Below are 22599 nucleotides of genomic sequence, written 5' to 3'. Positions count from 1 at the left end.
TCACACTCAACACGTTTTAGGAATCATTTTTGCTTTAAAATAATTGAATCACCATACATGTGTACTACACTTGAACTAAAGGGATGGCTATGTTTTGTACTTATAAGACACCATTAAAATAACAGTATGTTTCAACTATGGCATCTAGCTAAAGAGCATGGACCACCTGAATATGCTGTCAGAGATTAGCACCCAAGGAAGACTTAACTGCAAAAAGAATGGACTTGAGAAGCTGTGCTTGGATGATAAGCTAGATAAACATAGGGTGGTATCCCTTGGGGATGCCATGGTACTCAGCCTGTTAAAGGGCCCAAAGTTTTTGTTTTATAGCAATATTTTAGAATAATAAGCCTAAATCCAATAATCTTTGGATAGGATTCCTTATATTGTTCCATAAAGTGGGAAGAGATACAAGAATTCTTGGCAACTAGGTGGCGCCTGGGACCTGGAGTCAGAAGATTCATCTTTCTAAGTTCAAATCTAGCCTCAGGTACTCACTCATTGGGTAACCTAGACAAATCATATAATCCCATTTGCCTCAGTTCCTCATCTGTAAAATGAATTGAAGAAGGAAATGCTAAAACACTACAGTATCTTATTTTTGCCTAGAAAATTCCAAATGGCATCACAAAGAAATGGACCCAGCTGAAAAATGACTGAACAGGAACAACATAGGATTCTTGGAAGGAGAAAAGATCTGCAATGGAGAGGAGAGGAGGGAAAGATATAGAAAGAGAAAAAAGAGGGAAAAGCAGAGGAAGAGGTGGAGGGAAATAATAGGAACCCTCTAAATCCAAAAATAACAAAAAGAAACAGAAGTGAAGAGTCCTGGAGTCTATTAATTTTTGGCAAAGCAGTAGCCAAGACTTCTGGAAAAAAAGCCCAGAATTATGGAAGGGTTATTATATCAAGATTCTTATTCCAAAGTAGGCTACAGAGCCCAGTTGTATATCTAGACAGATAGATATACAGTTAGATGTATAGAACTATATCTGTGTGTATATATACATGCATACAGACACACATATACATGCATACTAGAGTAGCTGTTTAGTTGTCTTTTACAAAATCCCCCTGTGCTTGCTTTCTCTATTTTGGTAGCATGAATACTTAAAGCTACAGCTTTTCACACTCAATACTTTGACGAGCCCTTCTATGGGGTAGAGTAACTCCACAGAGATAGAAAAAGAGTGGGTAATAGACTAAGGGTCAATTCTAATCCTGGCTGTTTAGAGCCAATAAAGGTAAATTTCGTCTCATCTATGAACCACAGTCAACAGAAAAAAAATTCTATACCCTTTGCACTGTTGAGAAACAGGTCCCAATGGCTCTGAATGAAAGTCCTCCAAGTATATCTTACCTTTCCTGAAGACACCTTATCCTTATTTATAAGAAATATTCTCTCAGTGCAAAATATTTGACAACTACATTCCAGTGCTTACTGTAGTATAGAACTCAACTTTCTTTTCCTCCTCCTCCCTCCCTCCTCTCTCTCTCTCTCTCTGTCTCTGTCTCTCTTTCCTCTCTTTCTTTCTCTTCTTCCCCCCCCACCATATCTCTTCTGTCATACTCCAACCTCTCCACCAGTACAAAGATCACCCTGTCATAGACAAAAAAAGTAACATTCTCTGTCCCATTTTAAAAGTTTGTGTTTTAAAAGTAAAGTTTATCTGTTAATTATTTTAAAAACTACATTTAGCTAAGTTTTAGATTCTATAGAATTTTTCATGAGTAAAAATAATATCTTTTATGATTGAGTATTTAATAAATGTTTATCTTAAAAAAATAAAATTCCCTGGATGCTCATGGCTCATACATATTTCTACCAGTGACTAGTTAGCAATAGGGCACTATAGGTAAAGCTAAAAGAAGGACTGAATTGGATAAACTCTCAGGATGAGAATTCACACATACACAGACATAAACATACACACACACACACACACACACACACACACACATACACACACACACACCCAATATAGTAAGTAAAAGAGAAAAAGTGAGTGGTGCTGCTGTTTGTGAGGAATATGCTGGTTTTGAGTACTGGGGCTAAAGAAGTGATTCTGTTGCCCTACTATATCTTACACAAAAATGGGAAAACTAAAGGGACTAAAGAGATTGTGAGATATTATCACAATTCCTTTGAAATTAAGTTTGTTATTTCCCAAATCATTCATCCCCAAGGAAATATGGGGGTGGGATTGGGTGGTATTTCTCAGGTTTCATCTGTCCTTGTTAGTATAATAATGGTGAATCACTCATATTTCCAACTCAAAGAAATCTGAATATTCCTGGTATGACTGGATTGGTCAAAAGAAAAGGCTCTAAACAGATTTTCTCTAGCTAAGGGGCACCACAGCTTGACTTCTGGATAACTTCTGGATGGTGGATGAGCTATATAACTATGGAACCCATCCCACATATGTAGACCTTTTCCATTCCTGACTCACTGCTATTTTTTCCAATCCTTATCAACTTTTCTTTTTGCTTCTTGCACATTGCAAAGCGGGTTCTATTTTGGTATCCTGGCCTTGTACCCAGTTTGGAGTCACTGCTGAGCTACTCAAAACAGCCCAGTCACCCAACACTTTCCTCTAAAACAGGAACTTTGAAATATTACTCTAACATTCCACTGACAAGAATAAAGAATTTTAGTTGGTTATGAATAGCACACACAAATCTAACAAGGAGTAGAACAATAAAGGAGACAGAAAATGTAATTAGGAATTTATTCATTTAAAGCAATTATTAAAGCAAATTTATTATTAAGAATTACTAAAGCATAATTTGGTATAATTCTTGCCTATTGTGATTTAGTATTTCTACTAACTGTAGAAATTTCCTGTGAAGAAACTTTTTTCACATTTCTTTTCTGCAGGAACATGTGGGTCTGGGAAGTTCATGAATCAATTTTTTAAGACCAAGTGACAAAACTATCCCAAAGGAAATCAGGACAATATGGCGGCAGCAGCCAGCCAGAGCAGAGGAACTCACTGTCATGAAATGTAATAGAGTATGTCTGTCTCTTACCCTTTGCCAAGCAGACAGCCTTGCTCCCTCTTGTAAAAATCAGTCACCTGGTTGTTTCCCTGTCACAAATAATCATCCACTACTGTGACAGACTCTACCACAAGCAAATTCAAGTGACATCCTGACTGCTATCAGCCCTAGGGAACAGTGGAGCCAGATAGATTTTTAACTAGAGAAATTCCAAAAGCCACCCCAAAATACCTACAAGAGAAGGGTGTGTATGTGTGTGTGGGGGACAATTCTTTAAAGATGAGTCTTGTGCTAGGATACCTAATGGGAATACTCCTAATCTCCAATCCCCTGAGGAAATTGGCTGGATTACTTACAATCTCTGCTAGAGGGAATGTGGGATAGACCATAACATCTGACTTTTTTTTTAAACTATCAGTTCATCAGAAATCAGTTGTCTACCATTTCAGTTACAGAGTACTAATATCATCTAATTACTCTCTAATTATCTGGTAATTTAATAGCATATACAACTTCACAGTAATAGGAAATGACACAAGGTACAAAGTATAAGTAATTAGAAAATCATCAGTTTAGAAGGCAGATGTGTTTTATCCCCCCAAATGATACAGGCACCTGAATCCAACTAGACTGGGGGTGGGCAGGGGGTTTGTTTAATGAATTTGCTCTTGGTCAAAACTTGAAAATTTTTTTAAAAAGAGCTTCTAAGAACCTCACAAGTCTTTGGGCAATTAATTGAAGCCATGCAAACGAGACAACACAAATGTAAATCAACTCTTTAATTGGCTTTGGGAAATACCTTAATAATCTGTATTTTAATTCTTTGATTTCCTACCTTCTCTCTCCCCACCCCAAACTTTCAAATCATAGCAAAAAATAAAAGCAAAAATACCTTTAGAAATTGATTTTCTAATTGCTGGGACAATAAAAGAGACAATAACTACTTTTCTTAGTGTCTCCCTTAGTAAGTTTTGAAAACACATTCAATTCAGAAATGGTAAGCCTAATAGAAAAGGACCACAAATTAAAAATCCATCTTTTCCATGCAGTAATACCTGTTTCTAATTAAATTTCAAATGAACTGCATTTCACTGGTTTCACAAGAATAGGGTAGAGGCAAAACAATTTAAATTTGGGTCCAAAATCTGAAACATTCAATCAAAACTACAAGACACTAGTAATTCTTTATTGAAAATACAGAAATGATTAAATGTTCATGAGCACACTTTTAGGGACACGTTTGTTTTATTGAATGTGAAACCAGGATTTAAAAACAATAATCCTAAAGCCTGAGTTAAATATATTTTATATATATATATATTTTTTTAAATGAGAGGTATATGGAAGAAGAAGAAATAAAATGAGGGGTTATATAAAGGTTAGATGAAGGAAGAACATTTAAATCCGGCATTTGCACTTAGACTGAGGATGATGGTAAGCAGAACAGCCTACTTTTTTTATTCTGAGGCTTTCTGGGGGTTAGTATCAGGAGTAGGTGTTGAAATACACGCCCTAATGGAAGTGTGCCAGATGTACTGAAAATGCATTGGATCTCTTTTTTTAAATGTTGCCCCTATTCCAGCTTCATCCTGTAGGCCTGCCTTATTACATGACCCCAGTTCAGTGATTAAATCTCTTTGGTCAGCATCCCATAAAGAGCCACCTCTTACCAAATTCTGCACTTTGTCCAAAAATATTCTCTTGAGATTTCTGCGCTCCCTTCTTAGGGGCTTGATGAAAAACAACTATACTAGAGAGAAAAGGTCATTTAAAATAAGGAAAGCGACATTGGTGGGACTCCCAATTTGTGGACAAGATTCAGCTTATGGTCATCTTATGTTTAAAAAGATTTGTCTGTTTCAATAATGATATATGTATATTTATGTGTGTATATATAGATCTATATTTAAATGTGATTTTTTTTTTCCAAATGACAATAGTAGTGACCAAGCTTAAATTCTAAAAGGCATTCCTACGGTACTTGGCAAGTGCAATATGTTTCTTCTCAAAGTGAACTGTTCTTTCCTGTGCTGGGTACAGTCACAAAGTTGTTTATTACGTGCCCAAGATGCAGAACAGAGGAGGGGGGCTGAGGGAGAGGAAAAGAAACAGAGGGAAACATCACCCATTATGCCAGATCTTAAGCAACACATAGAAAAAGCCAAAGATACATTTTAAAATAAGAGAAAAAATACAGTGGTTATACTCCACTTCTAGTTAAATCGGTGTGTTCTCCCTTTTCCCCTTCATATGAGGCAAAGAAGCCAAAGTCATCAGTAACACCTCATTTATTATTTAGACTATGCAAACCATTTCCATCTGCTGTGCATTCCATCATTTTTTATCTCAATGGTAACCCATTCAATTTTTTTTCCTTCTTTTTCCTCCTTTAGACACTTCCTAAATGTCCAGGTTAAGCAGTACCTGGATAAATTGGGAAAAAACCAAAGGGTCTTCCATTCAGATCTAACCAGTTTTTAAGAAAAAAACACCCTATTTTTTGCGGGTTTCACCCTCATCAGTTGACACGCCATGATGTCAAAAGATGTCACAGTCTCATTTCCTCCCCATTTTCTAATGAAATGTGGTGACATCTCACAACTGGCAGCACTTAGTATTGGTGGGAGTCCCCATGGCTGGAGCCTGAGCTCACTCATTCAATTCAAGAGGGTGTCATAAGGAGCCTTACACCCTACTGAACAGGTACAATTGACAGTATTAATGGCTAGCAACCTAAAAAACCCAGGTCTGGCACACGAAGGACTGGCAGAGCACTCACAAGGCAGCTGGGGGGCGGCTTCTTGGTGGGGAGGGATGGGACGCTCTCTGAGTGGGAGCCCTAGATACCCAGCTCCTCCTCTTGATCAAGTCTCTGTTTCCATCCCTACAAAGACCTCGCAGTATCACTTTCCCAACAAGGGAGTGAGCATCACCAGGTCCCCGATTGGACATCCACAGCCGCAGATTCTCTTCTTCCAATTCCGATGCCCTCTCCCCTGATGTGGGTCCCTTACCCAGCCTCGAGGCACGAGAAAGATGCGTCAATGGGAAGGCGAGGTGTCTTCCAAGCCCAACAACTCCTTTACCAGTCTTTCCCCAAACTGTGCCCGACTGTACCTCTTCACATGGTAGGCCTCTGACATTTTATACAGGATGTAGGCATTATTGATCGCAATGCTGATGGCAAACCAGAATACCTGTTGCCAGGTCTTGTTTGGTTTATGAGAAATGAAATACCTAAAAAGGCAGACCAGACAAGTTGTGTTAAAAACTGAAGAATTGGATCATCTAATTAGGAAAGGCTTGTTCAAAAAGGGTCAAAGTTTCTCAAGTTTTACAATAATATCCACCATTGACATATTTGCTTGATATTCTACAAATAATTTATAAGCATTATATCCTTTGGTCCTTGTTAAATATATTCCCCATAATAATATAAGCTTTTTGAAGTTAAGGACTTTTTCATTTTTGTTTCTGGAACCTCCAGCCTAATACATTGTAGGCACTTAATTAGTACTACTGATGCATTCTCTCAAACCCCTTGTTTAATTATGGGTAAATAGTGGATGTTCAATAAATGTTCATGGAATGAATCATTAAACAAGAAAACAACATTCTCTAAGTTGTGATTTAAAATTATTTTAATGAATATGTATTCCCATATCCTCAAGCCCTAGGCAGACCTTCCAGGGGCATCTGGATACTTCTTGGCCCTATTCACCCTGAAGAAAGTAAAGAAAATTCAAGTTTCCCCAACCCTAAATAGTTGATTGATAGTTAAATGATCAATTGCACTTTGGGGACAGTCCTACCTTGAATAGAGCTTAGAAGCATTCCTAAAATAATTCATGATCATTTTACTATTCAAGAAATAATGTTTAATTATATTGGATTGGTTGCCATTTAGGGGAGGGGATGGGGGAAGGAGGGGAAAATCGGAAACACAAGACTATGCAAGGGTCAGTGTTGAAAAAGTATCCTTGCATATGTTGTGAAAATAAATGTAAATTTTAAAAATACATTTATATTTTTAAAAATTTTAAATTTAAATTTTATTTATATTTATTATATTTTTTAAATAAAAAATTAATTTACAAAAAGAAGAAAAAAAGAAATAATGTTTATTTAGCTCCTTTAATAAGGATAGACAGGTAGCACAATGGATAGATTGCTGGGTCTTGTGTCAGAAACAGATGAGTTCAAAATATGGCCTCAGACACATACTAGCTGTGTGACTCTGAGCAACTCACTTAATCCTGTTTATGTCAGTTTCCTCATGTGCAAAATGAGTTGTAGAAGAAAACAGCAAACCAGTTTTGGATAACATTTGAGATCTATCAATAAAGGTCGACCAGGGCAGCTAGGTGGTGCAATAGATAGAGCACCAGCTGTGAAGTCAGAAGGACCCAAGTTCAAATCTGACCTTGGACACTTAACACTTCCTAGCTGTGGGACACTGGGCAAGTCACTTAACCCCAATTGCCTCAGGGGGAAAAAAAAAAGAAATGAGCTCCACTAATTTAAGGTTTGGTTCAAAGGATGTAACATGTGGGATGACAATGAATAACACCATGAGGATGAAGAACAAAGATGAATAGCCTAGAGCAATGCTTCTCCAAGTGTGTTCCGGAGACCTCTTGGGCTTCCTAAGATCCTTTTAAGGGTAGCATTAGATTAAAACTAGTTTCATAATAAATACTAACACATTTAATTTTTTAAAACAGGAAGTATCAATAGATATAGCTCCACATAAAAACTTTTTGAGGGATTTAAAAAATATATTTTAATTTTAGGGGCAGCTAGGTGACCCAGTGGATAGAACACCAGCCCTGAAGTCAGGAGGACCTGAGTTCAAAATCTGGACTCAGACACTTAACACTTTCTAGTTGTGTGACCTTGGGCAAGTCACTTAACCCCAATTGCCTCAGCAAAAAATATATATAATATTAATTTTTAAAAGCATAAAGAGTTCTGAGACTAAAAAAATTGATGGTCTAAACCAAGATTATTACACATAGTCAAGTGAAAGATGATTGCTTGTGAGCTGAAGAAGTTATTGGGGCTTGAAAGATGGGTAGGAATTAGGTAGACAGAAAGGAGGGGCAATTAAGGGGCAATACAACAATTGAGTGTTATAGACCTGTGTCCAACTTGGGTGGGTGGGAAAGAAACAGTATGACAAAGGCTTGGAACTGAGTACAAGTATCATCATTTCTTTCTTTCTTTTCTTTTCTTTTCTTTTCTTTTTTGAGGCAATTGGGGTTAAGTGACTTGCCCAGGGTCACACAGCTAGGAAGTGTTAAGTGTCTGAGACCAGATTTGAATTCAGGTCCTCCTGACCTCAGGGCTGGTGCTTTATCCACTGTGCCATCTAGCTGCCCCATTGAGTACAAGTATGATGTGAATAAGACTGAAGGAAGACTCATACCTGGCTAGTATGTATCTTTTACATGGCAGTAGAGGGAGACAGGATTGGACAGGCAGGATAGGATTAGCTCATAAGAAACCATGAATGACAAATTATAAAGCTTGGAGGTAAAAGGGGAATACTTCTGAGTTTCAATTTTCCCATTTCATAAGTAGAGAGATATAATGACTATCCAAAGGAATCCCACATTTAAAATCAGAATAGATTTCTTTAGATCATCATTGGGTCCAAATACCCAGTTTTTAGAGATGAGGGAACAATTCCCAAGAAGTTAAATGATTTTTCTAACTCATCGCACATGTAGGAAGTGACAGAGCTGGGTATCCATCAATCTATTGAAGAAAATGAGTGAAAAAATCAGTTAGCATCCCCATATAACGATGGTTAAGAATTTCCTTTTTTGCTTACTTGCTGTATTTGTCATCATATTTGCAGATATAGCTAAGGTGAGCAGCAAAAGCTTCCACAGCCAAAGGACAAGGGATCTCTCCACTTTTCCTCTTGATGATCACTCCTGCAAGGAAAAGAAAATAATTCCTTTTCTCAATTTTTCCTTACTTCAAAGTGGGGGAGGAGTTAGGCTAACTCTGGCCAGCTTGCCATAAATAGGTCTTAACAACAATAAATATAAGAAAGGAAGATAAAAAGGTTAGAAGAAAAACCCATTACTAAAGAATTATGTAGAGATGAGAAAAATGAAAGGTAAATGAGTATACAAGTGGCAGCCACCTAGAAGAGAAAATGAGAATGAGGCATTAGGTACGTGGTCCCATGGTGAAAGAAAAACACCGTAGGGGTTGGAAAAGGTTAAGTTGTGTTTTAACCAGTGTGTGATGTATTCTGTAATCAATTTGAAAAGTGTGTGTGTGTGTGTGTGTGTGTGTGACACAGGAATCCTCTCATCTTGATTCCATCCCTTTCCTCCCATTTATCACTCCCACCCCATTCCAACAATTACAAGGGTTCTTCCTCTTATCCTTTCTACTTGACATGTAGAAACTCGAAAGAACCATCATGTGCGGAATTCAGAGATGTTGATGTTTGTCTATTGTTCTTGAAGGTTATCAATGATATCATCAGTGGATGTCTGGATTTGTGTATGAATTAGATTTAAGGGAAGCAGACCCGGGCAGTGTTGTTAGTTTTATTTTTTTTCTCCAGACTTATCAGAGTCCAGAGGTAAGTAAAAAATAAGGATAGAGTTGGTTTATTTTTGTCTGAGGCAAGATCCCTTCAATGACTAAGGGATAGGTAATGGAAAGACAAAGATGGCACCCACTTAGAGGTGGAAGTATAATACACTATTCCAAACCAGAATTAGTTATGTCTTCCTTCCTTTGTTTCCTCCTCCAACCTTATATGTTCCAAATTAATTTAACAAGCATTTATTTTACTATGAGAAAGACCCTGTGTAAGATTCAGGGAATACAAATACATACAACAATACCTGTCCTCAAAGCATTTATATACTCTTTTTTTAAACACTCTGCTGTGGAAATGGGGATGGAGTGGGAAGAGGAGAAATATACACATCTAAATATACAAATAATTTAAGGAAGGAGAGGACACTAATAACTGACAGGGGGCTTGTTGGGATTTACTTAAAATTGGAATTTACAAAGAAGATTTCATGGAGAATCTGAGTTGAGCCTTGAAGATAAAGATTCTGAAAAGTAGAGATAAAGAGGAGACTTCATTAAAGACATGAGAGAATTCATCTGGTGAGTATATAGTCACAAGAGATGCAATGTCAAATTTGGAGAATATCTTTGTAGTCTAGTGTGACCAGAATCTAGAATTCATGGAAGGTAATAATGTAGAATGAGGCTAGAAAGAGAGGTTGAATCCGGATCACTAAGAGTCTTGAGTGACAGGCTAAAAAAATTGTATTTTATCCTAGAATAATTTTTAATCTATAGACTAGTGATGCCCTAGGGTGGGAGTTAAGAAGTTATTACAAGAAGTTTAAGAATCTAGAATGTAAAAACAAACAAAAAACCCCACTGCCTTCTTTAGTTTATATAAATGGTTTGCATATAAACTTATTACCCTTTTTCAAAGGTATGTAGATGCTATTGGGATAAATAAAATAAAGATATATCTAAAAGCACCAAAATGTAGATAGTAGCTCTTTGCCATGATTTACTTTCTCAATAGAAATAAATTGCTATTTATTTCTTTTTTATTATATATTTAAAAGGAATGGCAAGTTGTACATAACAGATTTGCAATTTCATGGGCAAGCATCTTTTTTTATTATACTTTGTTATAGAAATGATTATTTTACTCTATAAATCTAAAAATAAATAAGTAAAGGGGGGGGAAAGAAATAAAATCTTTCGGTGTACATTGATGATTGCTAAATATAATACAAATAAAATTTTTTTTGAAAAAGAAAGAAATTGCTAATATGTATTTCTGACTATTTTCTAGACATTAAAAAGGGCTGCTCTCACTTGAAAAGGCTGGATACTAATGTCTTAGAAATTGGGAGGCATTGAAGCTAATTTAGCAAGGGAATGATGTAGTCAGATCTATGCCTTAGATTATTGTGACAAAAATGAATTAGAGAGGGGATAGATTAGAGCAGGGGTTCTTAACTTGGGCATTGTAAACTTGTTTTAAAAAACATTTTAATAACTATACTTAAATGAATTTTTTTGGTAATCCTATGTGTTTTATACATTTAAAAACATTCTGAGAAAGAGATCCAAAGGCTTTTATCAGACTCCCAAAGAATCTAAGAACTGCCAGACGAGAATCAAGGACATTGATTAAGAAGTACAAGTAAGAAATGATGAAGGCCTGAAATTGGGCAGAAGCTGTGTGAGTGGAGAGGGGGATGAATTCAAGAGATGTAGGTTTAATCAATAAGACTTAGCAACTGATTAGCTATGAGAAGGAAAGTACCCTGAGACTGGAGTGAGGAAGACCCGAGTTCAAATCCATCTTTTGACACTAGTTATGTGAGCCTGGTCACAATTTCCTCTTCTATAAAATAAGCTGGAGAAAGAAATGGCAAAGTACTCCAACATCTTTGCCAAGAAAATTCCAAATAGAATCATGAAGAATTGGATATGACTAAAAGGACTCAATAATAAAGGTAAGAGAAAGAAGGTGAGGATAACTGAGATTATCTGGAAGAATGTGATTATGACAATGCCCTTCATTGGGCCCAACAAGGGAGAATCAGCAGAGATGCAGGAAGATGCTAAATTCAACTTTGGACATTTGAATTTGAAGGGCTGATAAGAGATGTACAGAAAGCAGCTGGCAATGAGAATTAGAGTTTTGGGATCTGAGATTAAATAGACACTTGGAAGTCAGCTGTGCAGACCTGATAAGTGAACCTGTGAGAGTTGATGAGACTGCTGAGAGAGTATAAGACAGAAGAGGGCATAGGATGGAATTCTGGGGGATATCTATGTTCATCTGGTGATAAATGAATGGTACCCCAGCAAAGGATACTGGGTAGAAGTGAACAGACCCACAGGATAAGAAATAATCTCCTCCTCATAGGAGGAAACTCAGGAGAATGCAATGCCATTGAAGTAAAAAGAGAATAGATAATAGTATTTATCAAAAATGGCAGAGAGGTCAAGGGAGATAAAGACTAAGAAAAGCCCATTGAATCTAGCATTTAAGACATATTGATAGCATAGGAAAGAACAATTCCAGGAGAGCAGTAAGATCAGAAGTCAGATTGCAAAGGGATTGAGATGTGGAGGCGTGGCAAAGCAATGAAGGCAATGGCTCTTTCTAGGAATTTAGCAATGAAAGGCAGGAGATTCTGAGAGGTGAAGAGATGGTAAAGCTAGGGAAAAGTATGTTTCCATGCAGGAAGTTATTTGTGCTTTTTTATCTCATTTCTCTTTCAAATTGGAATGTTGATTATTTTTTCTTCTCTTAATGGAAGATTTTGGATATTTCTACATAATCAGATAAGATAACCTTGTGCTTTTCTCACCTTAACCCCTACCAAACTGCTTTCCTCACAACAACCAAACAAATCCATCACAACACCAAATGTATTCCCTTCCATGGATACTTACTTACTCACTAAAAGATTAATAATCATAATAGCTCAAATTTATATAACAGTTTAAGCTTATTTAAAGCATGTTTTTCGCAGTTCTTAGAGGAAGGCATTTCAAGGGTATAGGCTTTCTCTTTCTGTCTCCCTCTGTGTATCTGTCTCTCTGTTTATCTGTCCCTTTTTGCTTCTTTCTGTGTGTGACTCTGTCTCTATCTCATATACGCCTGTGATTTCATTAATTTAAGAAACAGTGAGAAACTTTCTTCATCAATATAGCTCAGGAATTTTTAGTAACATAATCTTAGAGAAGAGGTTCTTAACCTGGGTTTGGCAGATCTCTAAGAGGTCCATAGATTGCACAGGGTCCTTGAATTTGGATGAAAAAAAAATTCTTATTTTCATTAATCTTTGGTTTCCTTGGGAATACTATGTATTTTATTTTATGCATTTAAAAGATGCTGTTCTAAGAAAGGCTCCAAAGATTTCACTAGACTGTCAAAGAGGGGGGGTCTATGATATAAGAGTTAAGAACTTCTATTTCTTATGCATTGATCATTATTCCAATTTTATAAATGAGGAAATAAGCCAAGAGGGGTTATGAGATGCCAAAAGTTAGTAAGCATCACAGGCCAAATCCAGGTTTTTGGATTCTGAAATTAGTATTCTTTCCACTATGTCACTCATACATAAAAAAATGACAAATTTCTTCAAACAGAATATAAAACAGAGAAGGGGGGAAGGAGAGAGAGAGAGAGAGAGAGAGAGAGAGAGAGAGAGAGAGAGAGAGAGAGAGAAGGGAGGGAAGGAGAAAGAGAGAGAAAACAGACAAAAGAGAGAGAGATTCATCATTTCAATCACTTTGCTGTTTTAGTTCAAAAAAGTTTTCAGTTTTTTCCCTATGTATATTTCCACTATGGGCAGCTAGGTAGAGTAGTGGATAGAGGGCTGGACCTGAAGTCAGGAAGATACATCTTCCTGAGTTCAAATCTAGCTTTAGCTGCTTATTACTAACTCTGTGTCACTTTACCCAAATTGCCTTAGTTTCCTCATCTGTAAAATGAGCTAGGAAAGAAAATGGCAAACCACTTCAATATCTTTGCTAAGAAAATCCCAAATGGGCTCACAAAGAGTAAGACACAAGTGAAACATATACTTCTATTATATTAAAGAAGCTCCAGAGATCATGCTATCAAACTGTATGAGGTATTAAACTAAATCTTTTATATCAAGATATGATTTAGAATTTACATATAGTCCCTGTGATCTTTAATTATTTTGACCCAATTGATCTAATTTTGACCAAATTAATTGCTCTAAATTTTTTATTTTAATTTGATCTTTAATTTAAAACATTTTTATTTAAAGTTTTAAGCTCCACATTCTATCCTTCCCTCTCTCTGTTTCTTCCCTCCTCCCTGAAATGGTAAGCAATCAGAAGTTATATATGTGCAATTATGTAAAACATTTCCATATTAGTCATGTTGTATAAGAAGACTCGAGCACAAGAAAAAAATGAAAGAAAAAAAGTGGAAAAAAAGAGTGCTTTTATCTGTATTCAGTAAATATCAGTTCTTTTTCAAGAGGCAGATAGGAATGCTTTTATCATTAGTTTCTTGGGATCATTGTATTGCTGAGAATAGCTAAATTATTCACAGTTCTTCATCTTACAGTGTTCTCATTATTATGTACAATATTCTTCTAATTCTGTTCATTTCGCTATTCGTCAGTTCATGTAAGTCTTTCCAGATTTTTCTGAAATCATTCTGCTTGTAATTTCTTACAGGATAATAATATTCCATTAAAGTCATATACCATAGTCTATTTAGTCATTCCTCAATTAATGGGCATCCCTTCAATTTCTGGATCACCACAAAAACAACTGCTATAAATATTGTTGTACAAATGTGACTTTTAACGTTTGATTGGGCATGGGTTTAGGATTATTTTGGTATTACATTTTGATAATTAAGGAGACTTAAAAAAAAATCACGTAGTAAGAAGCCAGAAAATGGAAGTATTTTCATGTATGTTAATAGCTGTTTGTTAAAGGTCTTTTAAAGTTTCTCACGTCATTACCAGACTGTACACCCACACTACATTCTATCAGATTGACCTACTCCCTGTTCCCCACACTCAGCATCCTACTTCTCATTTCTGCATTTTTCCAGGCTATTTCCCAATGCTATCTCCCTTACCTCTGCCTCTTAAAGATCTTTAGCTTCCTTTAAAGTAGAAGTCTCCTGCCAAGTCCTTTCTGATCCATTAAATTGCTGCTGCTCTCTCTTCCTCAAAATACTTTATATTCACTTCTCTCTCACCATGTTGTATTCTCCCAGTAGGTACAAGTTCCCAGAAGGCAGGGATTTAAAAATTCTTGTCTTTGTATCTCCAAAATCCAGATCAATGAATACTTTTTAAGTTTACTAAGTTTGTCTCACAATATTGTGCTTGAAAATTTTGTTGTTCAGCCATTTTTGACTCTTTGTGACCCCATTTGAGGTATTCTTGGCAGAGAGACTAGAGCAGTTTGCCATTTCCTTTTCCAACTCATTTTACAGATGAGGAAACTGAGGCAAATAGGGTTAAGGGACTTGCTCTGGGTCACCCAGCTACTAAGTGTCTGAGGCCAGATTTGAAATCTGATTCCAGATCAGGTGCCACCTTCAGCTGCCCTTAAATGTACACGGTCAAAATGAGAATGAGATTGGGAGCCTAGAGAATTTCGGGATAAATTTTCCTTTCTCAAGTGTCCTCTACCTCATGGAGGGGACTGACACTTAGCCTCATTACTGAGATCTGGATGTACCCCCTCAGGTCAATGAAATGGAAGCTAATTAAGCTTAGCAGCTGTTTTATCGAAGCCAGCTCCACCAAAATTATGTCTTGTACCCTTTAATGGCCCATCCAGCCAGTTCTGCATCCCTACATCCCCCTGGGATGTGAGGTTCTGTGTCTCCCACTCAATGTCCTTGAGGGCTGTGGCTGTTTTTCGTTTTCATCATGGGGTGATGTCTTGGCTCATGTGTTAATTGGATTTAAGTGAGTGCACAAAGTTGTCAGCCTCCCTCTCTCTCCCAGTCACTGAAGTCCAGTACCAAGATAAAAGTTTGGGATGACCCTCAGCCTGGTTGGGCCTGTCGGTCAGGAAGATTTTACACAAGAGTGTGGCCACTGGACAGGCTACAAGTTGGGTGACCACCAAAAGTGGATGAGCAGCCTTGAAAAGGGCTTAGGAAAAACAGAGATACAGATCTTCCTTTAGTAACCCATACGTAGACTTAAGAGCTAGCATTAGCAGGCTCTCTGGCCACTACACTCTCACTAGTCTCATAAATCTAGAGTACTTACTCCTGGAACCCTACCCTCCCAATCAAAGATTTTTGGTAATCATGGCTCAATACTAGATTCAATAATGTATGTACTTTCTTTGATAACTTGGCCTGAATCTTTACCAATGGGTCCCACTCACTTCTGGAATGGCTCTCTGGCATTTTCACAGAGAAATGCTTTGCATTCTCACTAGTCTCATAAATCTAGGGTATTTACTCCTAGAACCCTCCACCTTCCCAAATAAAGACTTTTGATAATAATGGCTCATACTAGATTCAATAATCTATTCCTTCCAACTTGAATATGTTATTTTTGAGATTCAGTTTATATTTTACATGGGAAATAACGGCGCCTGAATTTTCTAGGTTTCCTTTTAATTTACAGGGATGGGGACTGGATCTTTGATTTCATTGATACTGGGAAATTCTCTGTTAATACAGGTCAACATGTTTTCTTCAACTCTGCCTCAGAACATTACCTAGAGAGCATTAAGAAGTTTAGTTATTTGTTTAGGGTTACACAGCCAGTATGTGTCATGGATGGGATCCTGAAGCCAGACTTTTTTGTCTTCAAGGACAGTTCGTTTTCATTATTCTGTGATGCTTATTTTAATTTATATAAATTCTAAATAAAGTCCCATTGCTATGGACGGGTATCCTTAATCAAAAAATAATCCAGCCCTATTAAGAAATGTAGAAGTTAAGTGGTCTAAAGGATAGAGTACAAGGCCTAGAATCAAGAAAATTTAACTCTTTTAGTTAAAATCTGGCCTCAGATACTCATTAGCTCTGTGACCCTGAGCAAATCATTTAACCTGAATTGCCTCAGTTTCCCCATCTGTCAAATGTGCTGGAGAAGGAAATGGCAAACCACTCCAATATCTTTGCTAAGAGAACCCCAAATGGGGTCGTAAAGAGTCACACATGATTGAACAACTTTAAAAAATGAATCGTTCCAGATAGAACCCAGAATTAGGAGGTGGAATCTTGTTGAAGGAAAAGCAAGGAAATCACTAGGGGGTGTGTGTGTGTGTGTATGTGTGTGTGTGTGTGTGTGTGTGTGTGTGTGTGTGATCTTCACTATATCTCAGGATCCCATATGTCTCCCACCTCCCTGCTTTGGTTACTTGCCCTAAATCTTTACCACTGGATTCCACACACTTCTGAGTGCTTCTCTGGCAGTTTCATAGAGAAATGCTTTGCATTCTCATTAGCTTCAGAAATCTGTGACGCTTAAATATACCGAGACTTTCATGGGAGAACACTGGACTCAAAATGAGAACTAGAAACAAAGCAAAACAGATATTGCTCTGGATAGAGTTGTCATGACATTGAACAGCAATTTTTTTTTCCAGAAAACCTATGGATGATCAACAATACGGTCATGATTTCCTCTATCACTCTGAAACATTTCTCAAGTAGAAACTTGGCTGTTTAAATGTTCCAGGTCAGTTAGGTTATTTTCTATATTTAGCTTGAAATGTGTTGAAATTTGAATTTTTCTCATCATTTGTATATAACTATGTGTGTAAGGAGATTCTAGGTGTGGATGTGTACTTCAAATTTACTCAACCAATTCTATTTAGCTTGGACTAATATTAAACTATTAATAATAATAGCTAATATTTATATAGTATTTATTCTGTGACAGTGTTACATATGCTAAGTGTTTTACAAATATTATCTCATTTGATCTTCACAATAAACGTGGGAGATAGGTGCTTATTATCTCCATTTTACAGATGATGAAACTGAGGCAAAAAGAAGTGAAGCATCTTGCTCAGTCGCACCAACTATTAAGTACATTAAACTGGTTTTGAACTCATTTCTTCCTGACTCCAGGAGTGGCATTCAATCCATTGGGCTGCCTAGCTACCTCTGAAAATAAGTTTTCAGTTCTGCTGGGACAAGATCACCTGGAAGCAATGTGAGCATTAGTCAGAGGTCAGGAATACAAAGAACAGAATAGTGTGAAATTAAAACTTATTGCTAAGAATTTGCCAAGGAAGATCACTTTAAATTGAAGATAATTATATGTTTCTTAGTGTTTTTGTGTCTCTGTTGTTTCATTGGCTTTCCAGAAGCCTGAGTGGGATTTAGAAGGACTTTTCCTGGGTGGACTGGATCCAGCTCATAGCTAACTAGAAATGGGACTGAGACAGAAGACCTCATCTTTATCCCATTTATCACTTCTTACTGAGTGGGACAAAGAGTAATTTAGGTGGGAAAACACTGGCTTGGTGCAGAAGACTCAGATTCCTGCTTGGTCACTAGCTAATGGGATGATCTGGGGCAAACCCCAAGGTTATGTATCATAGTAATATAATTTTAGGCAGAGAAGGTCCCTTAGATTTTATCTATTACATTTTAGAGATGATGAAATAAATGGAAGCCCAAACTGGTAGACAGGCTCACTCATGTCACAAAGACCCAAAATGGGGAAAGCTAGGATTTGAATCCACAGCAAGGTGGCTCATTGTGGATAGAGTGCTGGGCTTGGTGTCAGGAAGAACTGAGTTCATTCTAATCTCAGACTGTGTAATCTGTGTAATCCTGGGCCAGTCATTTAACTTCTAGTTCCTTTAATCCACTGGAGAAGAAAATGGCAAATTTCTCCATTATCTGCCAAGAAAACCCCATGGACAGCATTGGTATGTTATGGTCTACAGGGTTACAAAGAATTGTGTACAACTGAACAACTGAATAACAACAACCTCCAAATCCAAATTCAGCAATTTTTGCATTCTAATAAGTAATTTCCCTTATCTTTTGTGGCATCTAGGTGGTACAGTAAAGAGAGTGTTGAGCTGGGAGCTCAAATCTGACTTCAGATGTTTGAACCTTCATTAGTCATTTCACTTCTTTTTGCCTCAGTTTCCTCATCTGTAAAATGAAGATAATAAACACCCATCTCTCACAGTATTGTGAGAATAAAATGAGATAATATTTTAAAAACATTTAGCATAGTCCCTATTCATAATAAGCACTCTGTAAATGTCATTAATGTTATTATTATTATTATAGTGCTGGAGTAAGGAAAACCTGATTGTGAATCTTATTTCAAACACTAGTAACATGATCCTAGACAACTCATTTAACTTTATTCAACCTCATTTCCTTCATCTGTGTAATGAAGATAATAATAGATACTACTATTAACCTAAGATACTATCTCCCTATCTCCCTAACCTATCCCCCAGAGTTGCTGTGAGATTCAAAATATATAAATTTGTACAGTATTTGAAAAGCACTCAGAAAATCTTAAAGCACAATATATTATTAACTCAGAAATTATTTGAATGGTCTAGACCCCAGCTTTTTAAATTGTGGCTTGTGACCTCATAGGGGTTCTTATAAGTGAATATGAGGGTCATGAAATTATGATTTATTATCAGTAAATATTCAATTTGTAGATATATAATATATAATAGAGCTCTATATCTAGAGTTGCAGAAAATTTTCTGAGGCAAAGGGAGTTATGAGTGGAAAAAATTTAAGAAGCTTTGAACTAGACAACTTCTAAGATTCTTTGGGATGTAATATTCCATCTTTCTTGGAATTAATACTTTTTAGGGGCAGCTAAGTAGCTTAGGATAGAACACTGGCCCTGGAATCTGAAATCTGAGTTCAAATTTGATGTCAGATACTACCTATGTGACAAGTCACTTTGTCCCAATTGCCCCCCCAAAAAATTAACGTTTCTTCCTCTTGGACCTTTTTAATTTGGGGGGAGAAGGGGCATTTTTACCACGTGATTTCACAGTTGTCCACCACTACAATTACTATGAACTTAGAAATTCCATTATGATTTTTCCTTCATTTAAATTTCACCTTAAAAACTAACCTCACCTATCCTGCCCCATTTATTTTTAAATCTCTCTGGGTTCCTGCGCTGTGTCTTAGGACTCATTTCCTTCCTTGGTGTTCATAGCAACAGTGAGTTCTTTTTTTGTCTTCATTTGGTATACTTAGATCATGTGGCTTCTCTTATGCAGTTTCTATTTCTAGAGCTTTCCCTTAGGTTTTATTTATTTATTTTTGTTCAGGGTTTGTCAGGAAAATAGCCTTCTCTCTTTCCTCGTCTATCTTTTAAATGTCTCTCCTTTGAAAAAAAAATTCTGACCTGTTCACCTGAAGGCAATTTGGGTAACAAGCTCTGGCTAGCCAGTGTGGACTTCCATTCTCCTGATACTCAAAGCATTTGTGATTGGATCTATTAAAGAAGATCACGGCCATTTATTTCTTTCAGAATCACAGATCTGAAGCTGGATGGGACCTCGGTGACAGTCCTGTCCTTTTGCAGAGGAGGAAAGTATCATTCAGGTGGATGAAATGATTTGTCCAAAGTCCTACAAGTGACATGCATCAGATACAGGATTAGAACTTAGATTCTTACTCTTATTCCAGAGCCACAGTTCCTTCTACTTTGTGGATGCATCCTGGGGAGTAGCTTGATATGCAAGGAACTTAGGGAACTTGTTCAGAATCTTAATGACAGGTGATTTGAAGTCTTTGTAAATACAAATCCCCCACTCTGTGTACCGAAAGGACATCACAAATCCCAAGTGGGGTGAAGGATGAAAAACTCCAACAGTGAATTGTTTTTTCTATACTCTACAAAACTGACGAGGCCATTTTTCTTCCTAGTAAGTTGGTTAATTTTTAGAATGAGTAACCTAGATGATTTTGTCAAGGGACATGGTGCAGTGGATAGAGCACTGGACTCAGAGTCAGGAAAATCTGAATTATTTCCTAGTTGGATCAAGCAAGTCATTTAACCTCAGATCCCTCAACTGTACAATGGGGATCCTAACAGCATCTGCCTCTCAGGATCATTGTGAAGATCGAATGAGATAAAATTTCTCAAGTCCTTAGCGCAGAACCTGACACATAATAGGTAGGTTTTTAATAAATGCTTATACTTTTCCTCTTTCCTTGTTTTACGTTGTTTAATGTAGACTCAATCTACAATAGGAACATTACATAAAATAATGGGCTGGCTAGCAGCAAATTTGATCTTTTCACAGGAATGACTACATCTCCAGCTAAGAATACTTGCTGCAACTCTTTCATTTGGGTTCCTGCTGAAAATTAGTCACAGAGCTATTTTATGGTCATTCTTCTTAGAGTTTAATGAGATTCTTGGATTTGGAATTTTATGACTCATAACCAACCCTGCACACACACACACATGCAGGACTTTTTACCAGCATGAATTATTGCTGTATTAAGTCTATGTATACCTCAGCACCAATCCTTAAACACATGAATCTGAGCATGTTTAAAACAAGCCATGAGCTTTTTCTTCTTCCCACACCAATATTCTTGTTCCTGTCACGGGGGAGTTAGTATTTCTTTATTTTTTAGTCCTACCTCTCTATTTTTCTGGTTCCTTTACCTCAATAAATTTAAAGACCAAAAATGAGAATTTTGATATACCTAAAGAGAATCAAAATTCTCATTTTTAGTCTTTAAATTTTAAATTTGTATAACTACAGTTATTCACATTATCTTCATTTTTGACAACTACTTCTCTCACTGTCATGTTTAAATTTCAGTCATCTCAGCCCCAAACTCCATAAACTTCTTTATCAAATAGACGCAGGATGCCCCATCATTCTTGGACACCCAAGCACTGAAGCTCCATGGGTAGTACATCCATCTCATCACTCCCTCCATTAATTGACCACATTTCTTCTAATTACTGACTACAATCCTTTTAATATTTTACTGGTAGAAAAGAAAGCATGTCAAATTTGGAGTCAAAGGACTTGGGTTTGAATTTTGGCTCTGTTACATCCTATCTTGGAGAGACTTGGTAAATCTCCTTGTCTACCCTGAATTCAGTTTTTACATTTGTAAAATAAAGGAATTGGATTAGATGGTTTTTGAACTCCCTGTGAGCTTTACTCTATGGACCTATAATAAAGCTTGGTTGGTACAGCTAGACTGGTATATTTTAGCTTCAGTGGTGAAAATCCTATTGTTCTGTAACTACCTTCACAGTCAATAGTCATTATACTGCAAAACAATATACATTGCAATATTATGGCTAAGGGGAAAAATGCATAAACAAAAGGAAAGCATTAACTCCCAACTAAAATTCCACCTTCCACTGGAACCTTCTTCTAACTCATCTTAATTTCAATACTTTTTCTTTTACTTATTTATCCCATATAATATAAGCTTGTTATGTATATATTTCCATGTTTTCTTCCTCATCAGATTGTAATTGAGAACAGAGACCTCTGCTTCTTTTTTTGTATGTCTAGAACATGGTAGAAACATAATAATTATTGCTGTATTATGTATGTTTTAAGCCTAAACCTAGGTAAATATTCCTTGGCAACATTTCTTGACCTATGTTAAGATAGTAGACGCAGAACAAAAAAAAACTTAAAGCATTTTTTATGTTGTTGTTTAGTTGTGTCCTACTCTTCATGACCCTATTTGAGGTTTTCCTGACAAAGATACTGAAGTGGTTTGTCATTTTCTGCACTAGCTCATTTTACAGATGAGGAAACTGAGGCAAACAGAGTTAAGTGCCTTGGCCAGCTAGTAAGTGTCTGAGACCAGATTTGAACTCAGGAAGATTACATACTCCATCCATAGTACTACCCAGCTACCCCTATGATACTTCACAAAAATAAGTAATTTTGCATATGTTCTGTTCCTTTTCATTTTTCTGTTAAAGCAGCTTCATAAAACTTGATCTACAGGAAGGCTAAAAAATCCACTTGGGTATTTTTTTTCAAATCCTAAAAAAAAGCCAGTGGAGAAATGGTTCAAATTGGTTCTTAACC

The 22599-nt window shown here is 36.7% G+C and overlaps 1 protein-coding gene across 1 annotated transcript in view; it reads right to left on the bottom strand.

Moving 5' to 3' along the window:
- Nucleotides 1-4892: 4892 nt before the first annotated feature.
- Nucleotides 4893-22599, bottom strand: part of PGBD5 (piggyBac transposable element derived 5) — a 156203-nt gene continuing 138496 nt past the window's right edge. The window contains exons 6-7 of the mRNA XM_012547981.3: nucleotides 8840-8945; nucleotides 4893-6240 (exon numbers count right to left, since the gene is read on the bottom strand). Of these exons, the coding sequence (XP_012403435.3) occupies nucleotides 6045-6240; nucleotides 8840-8945 (302 nt within the window). The 3' untranslated portion in view covers nucleotides 4893-6044. The remainder of the gene's footprint in view (nucleotides 6241-8839; nucleotides 8946-22599) is intronic.

This window comes from Sarcophilus harrisii, chromosome 4 (genome assembly GCF_902635505.1).
Source record: "Sarcophilus harrisii chromosome 4, mSarHar1.11, whole genome shotgun sequence".
NCBI classification, from domain to species: Eukaryota; Metazoa; Chordata; class Mammalia; order Dasyuromorphia; family Dasyuridae; genus Sarcophilus; species Sarcophilus harrisii.
Note: the sequence above shows the minus strand (reverse complement) of the source record. Positions and strands in the feature narration are given on the sequence as shown.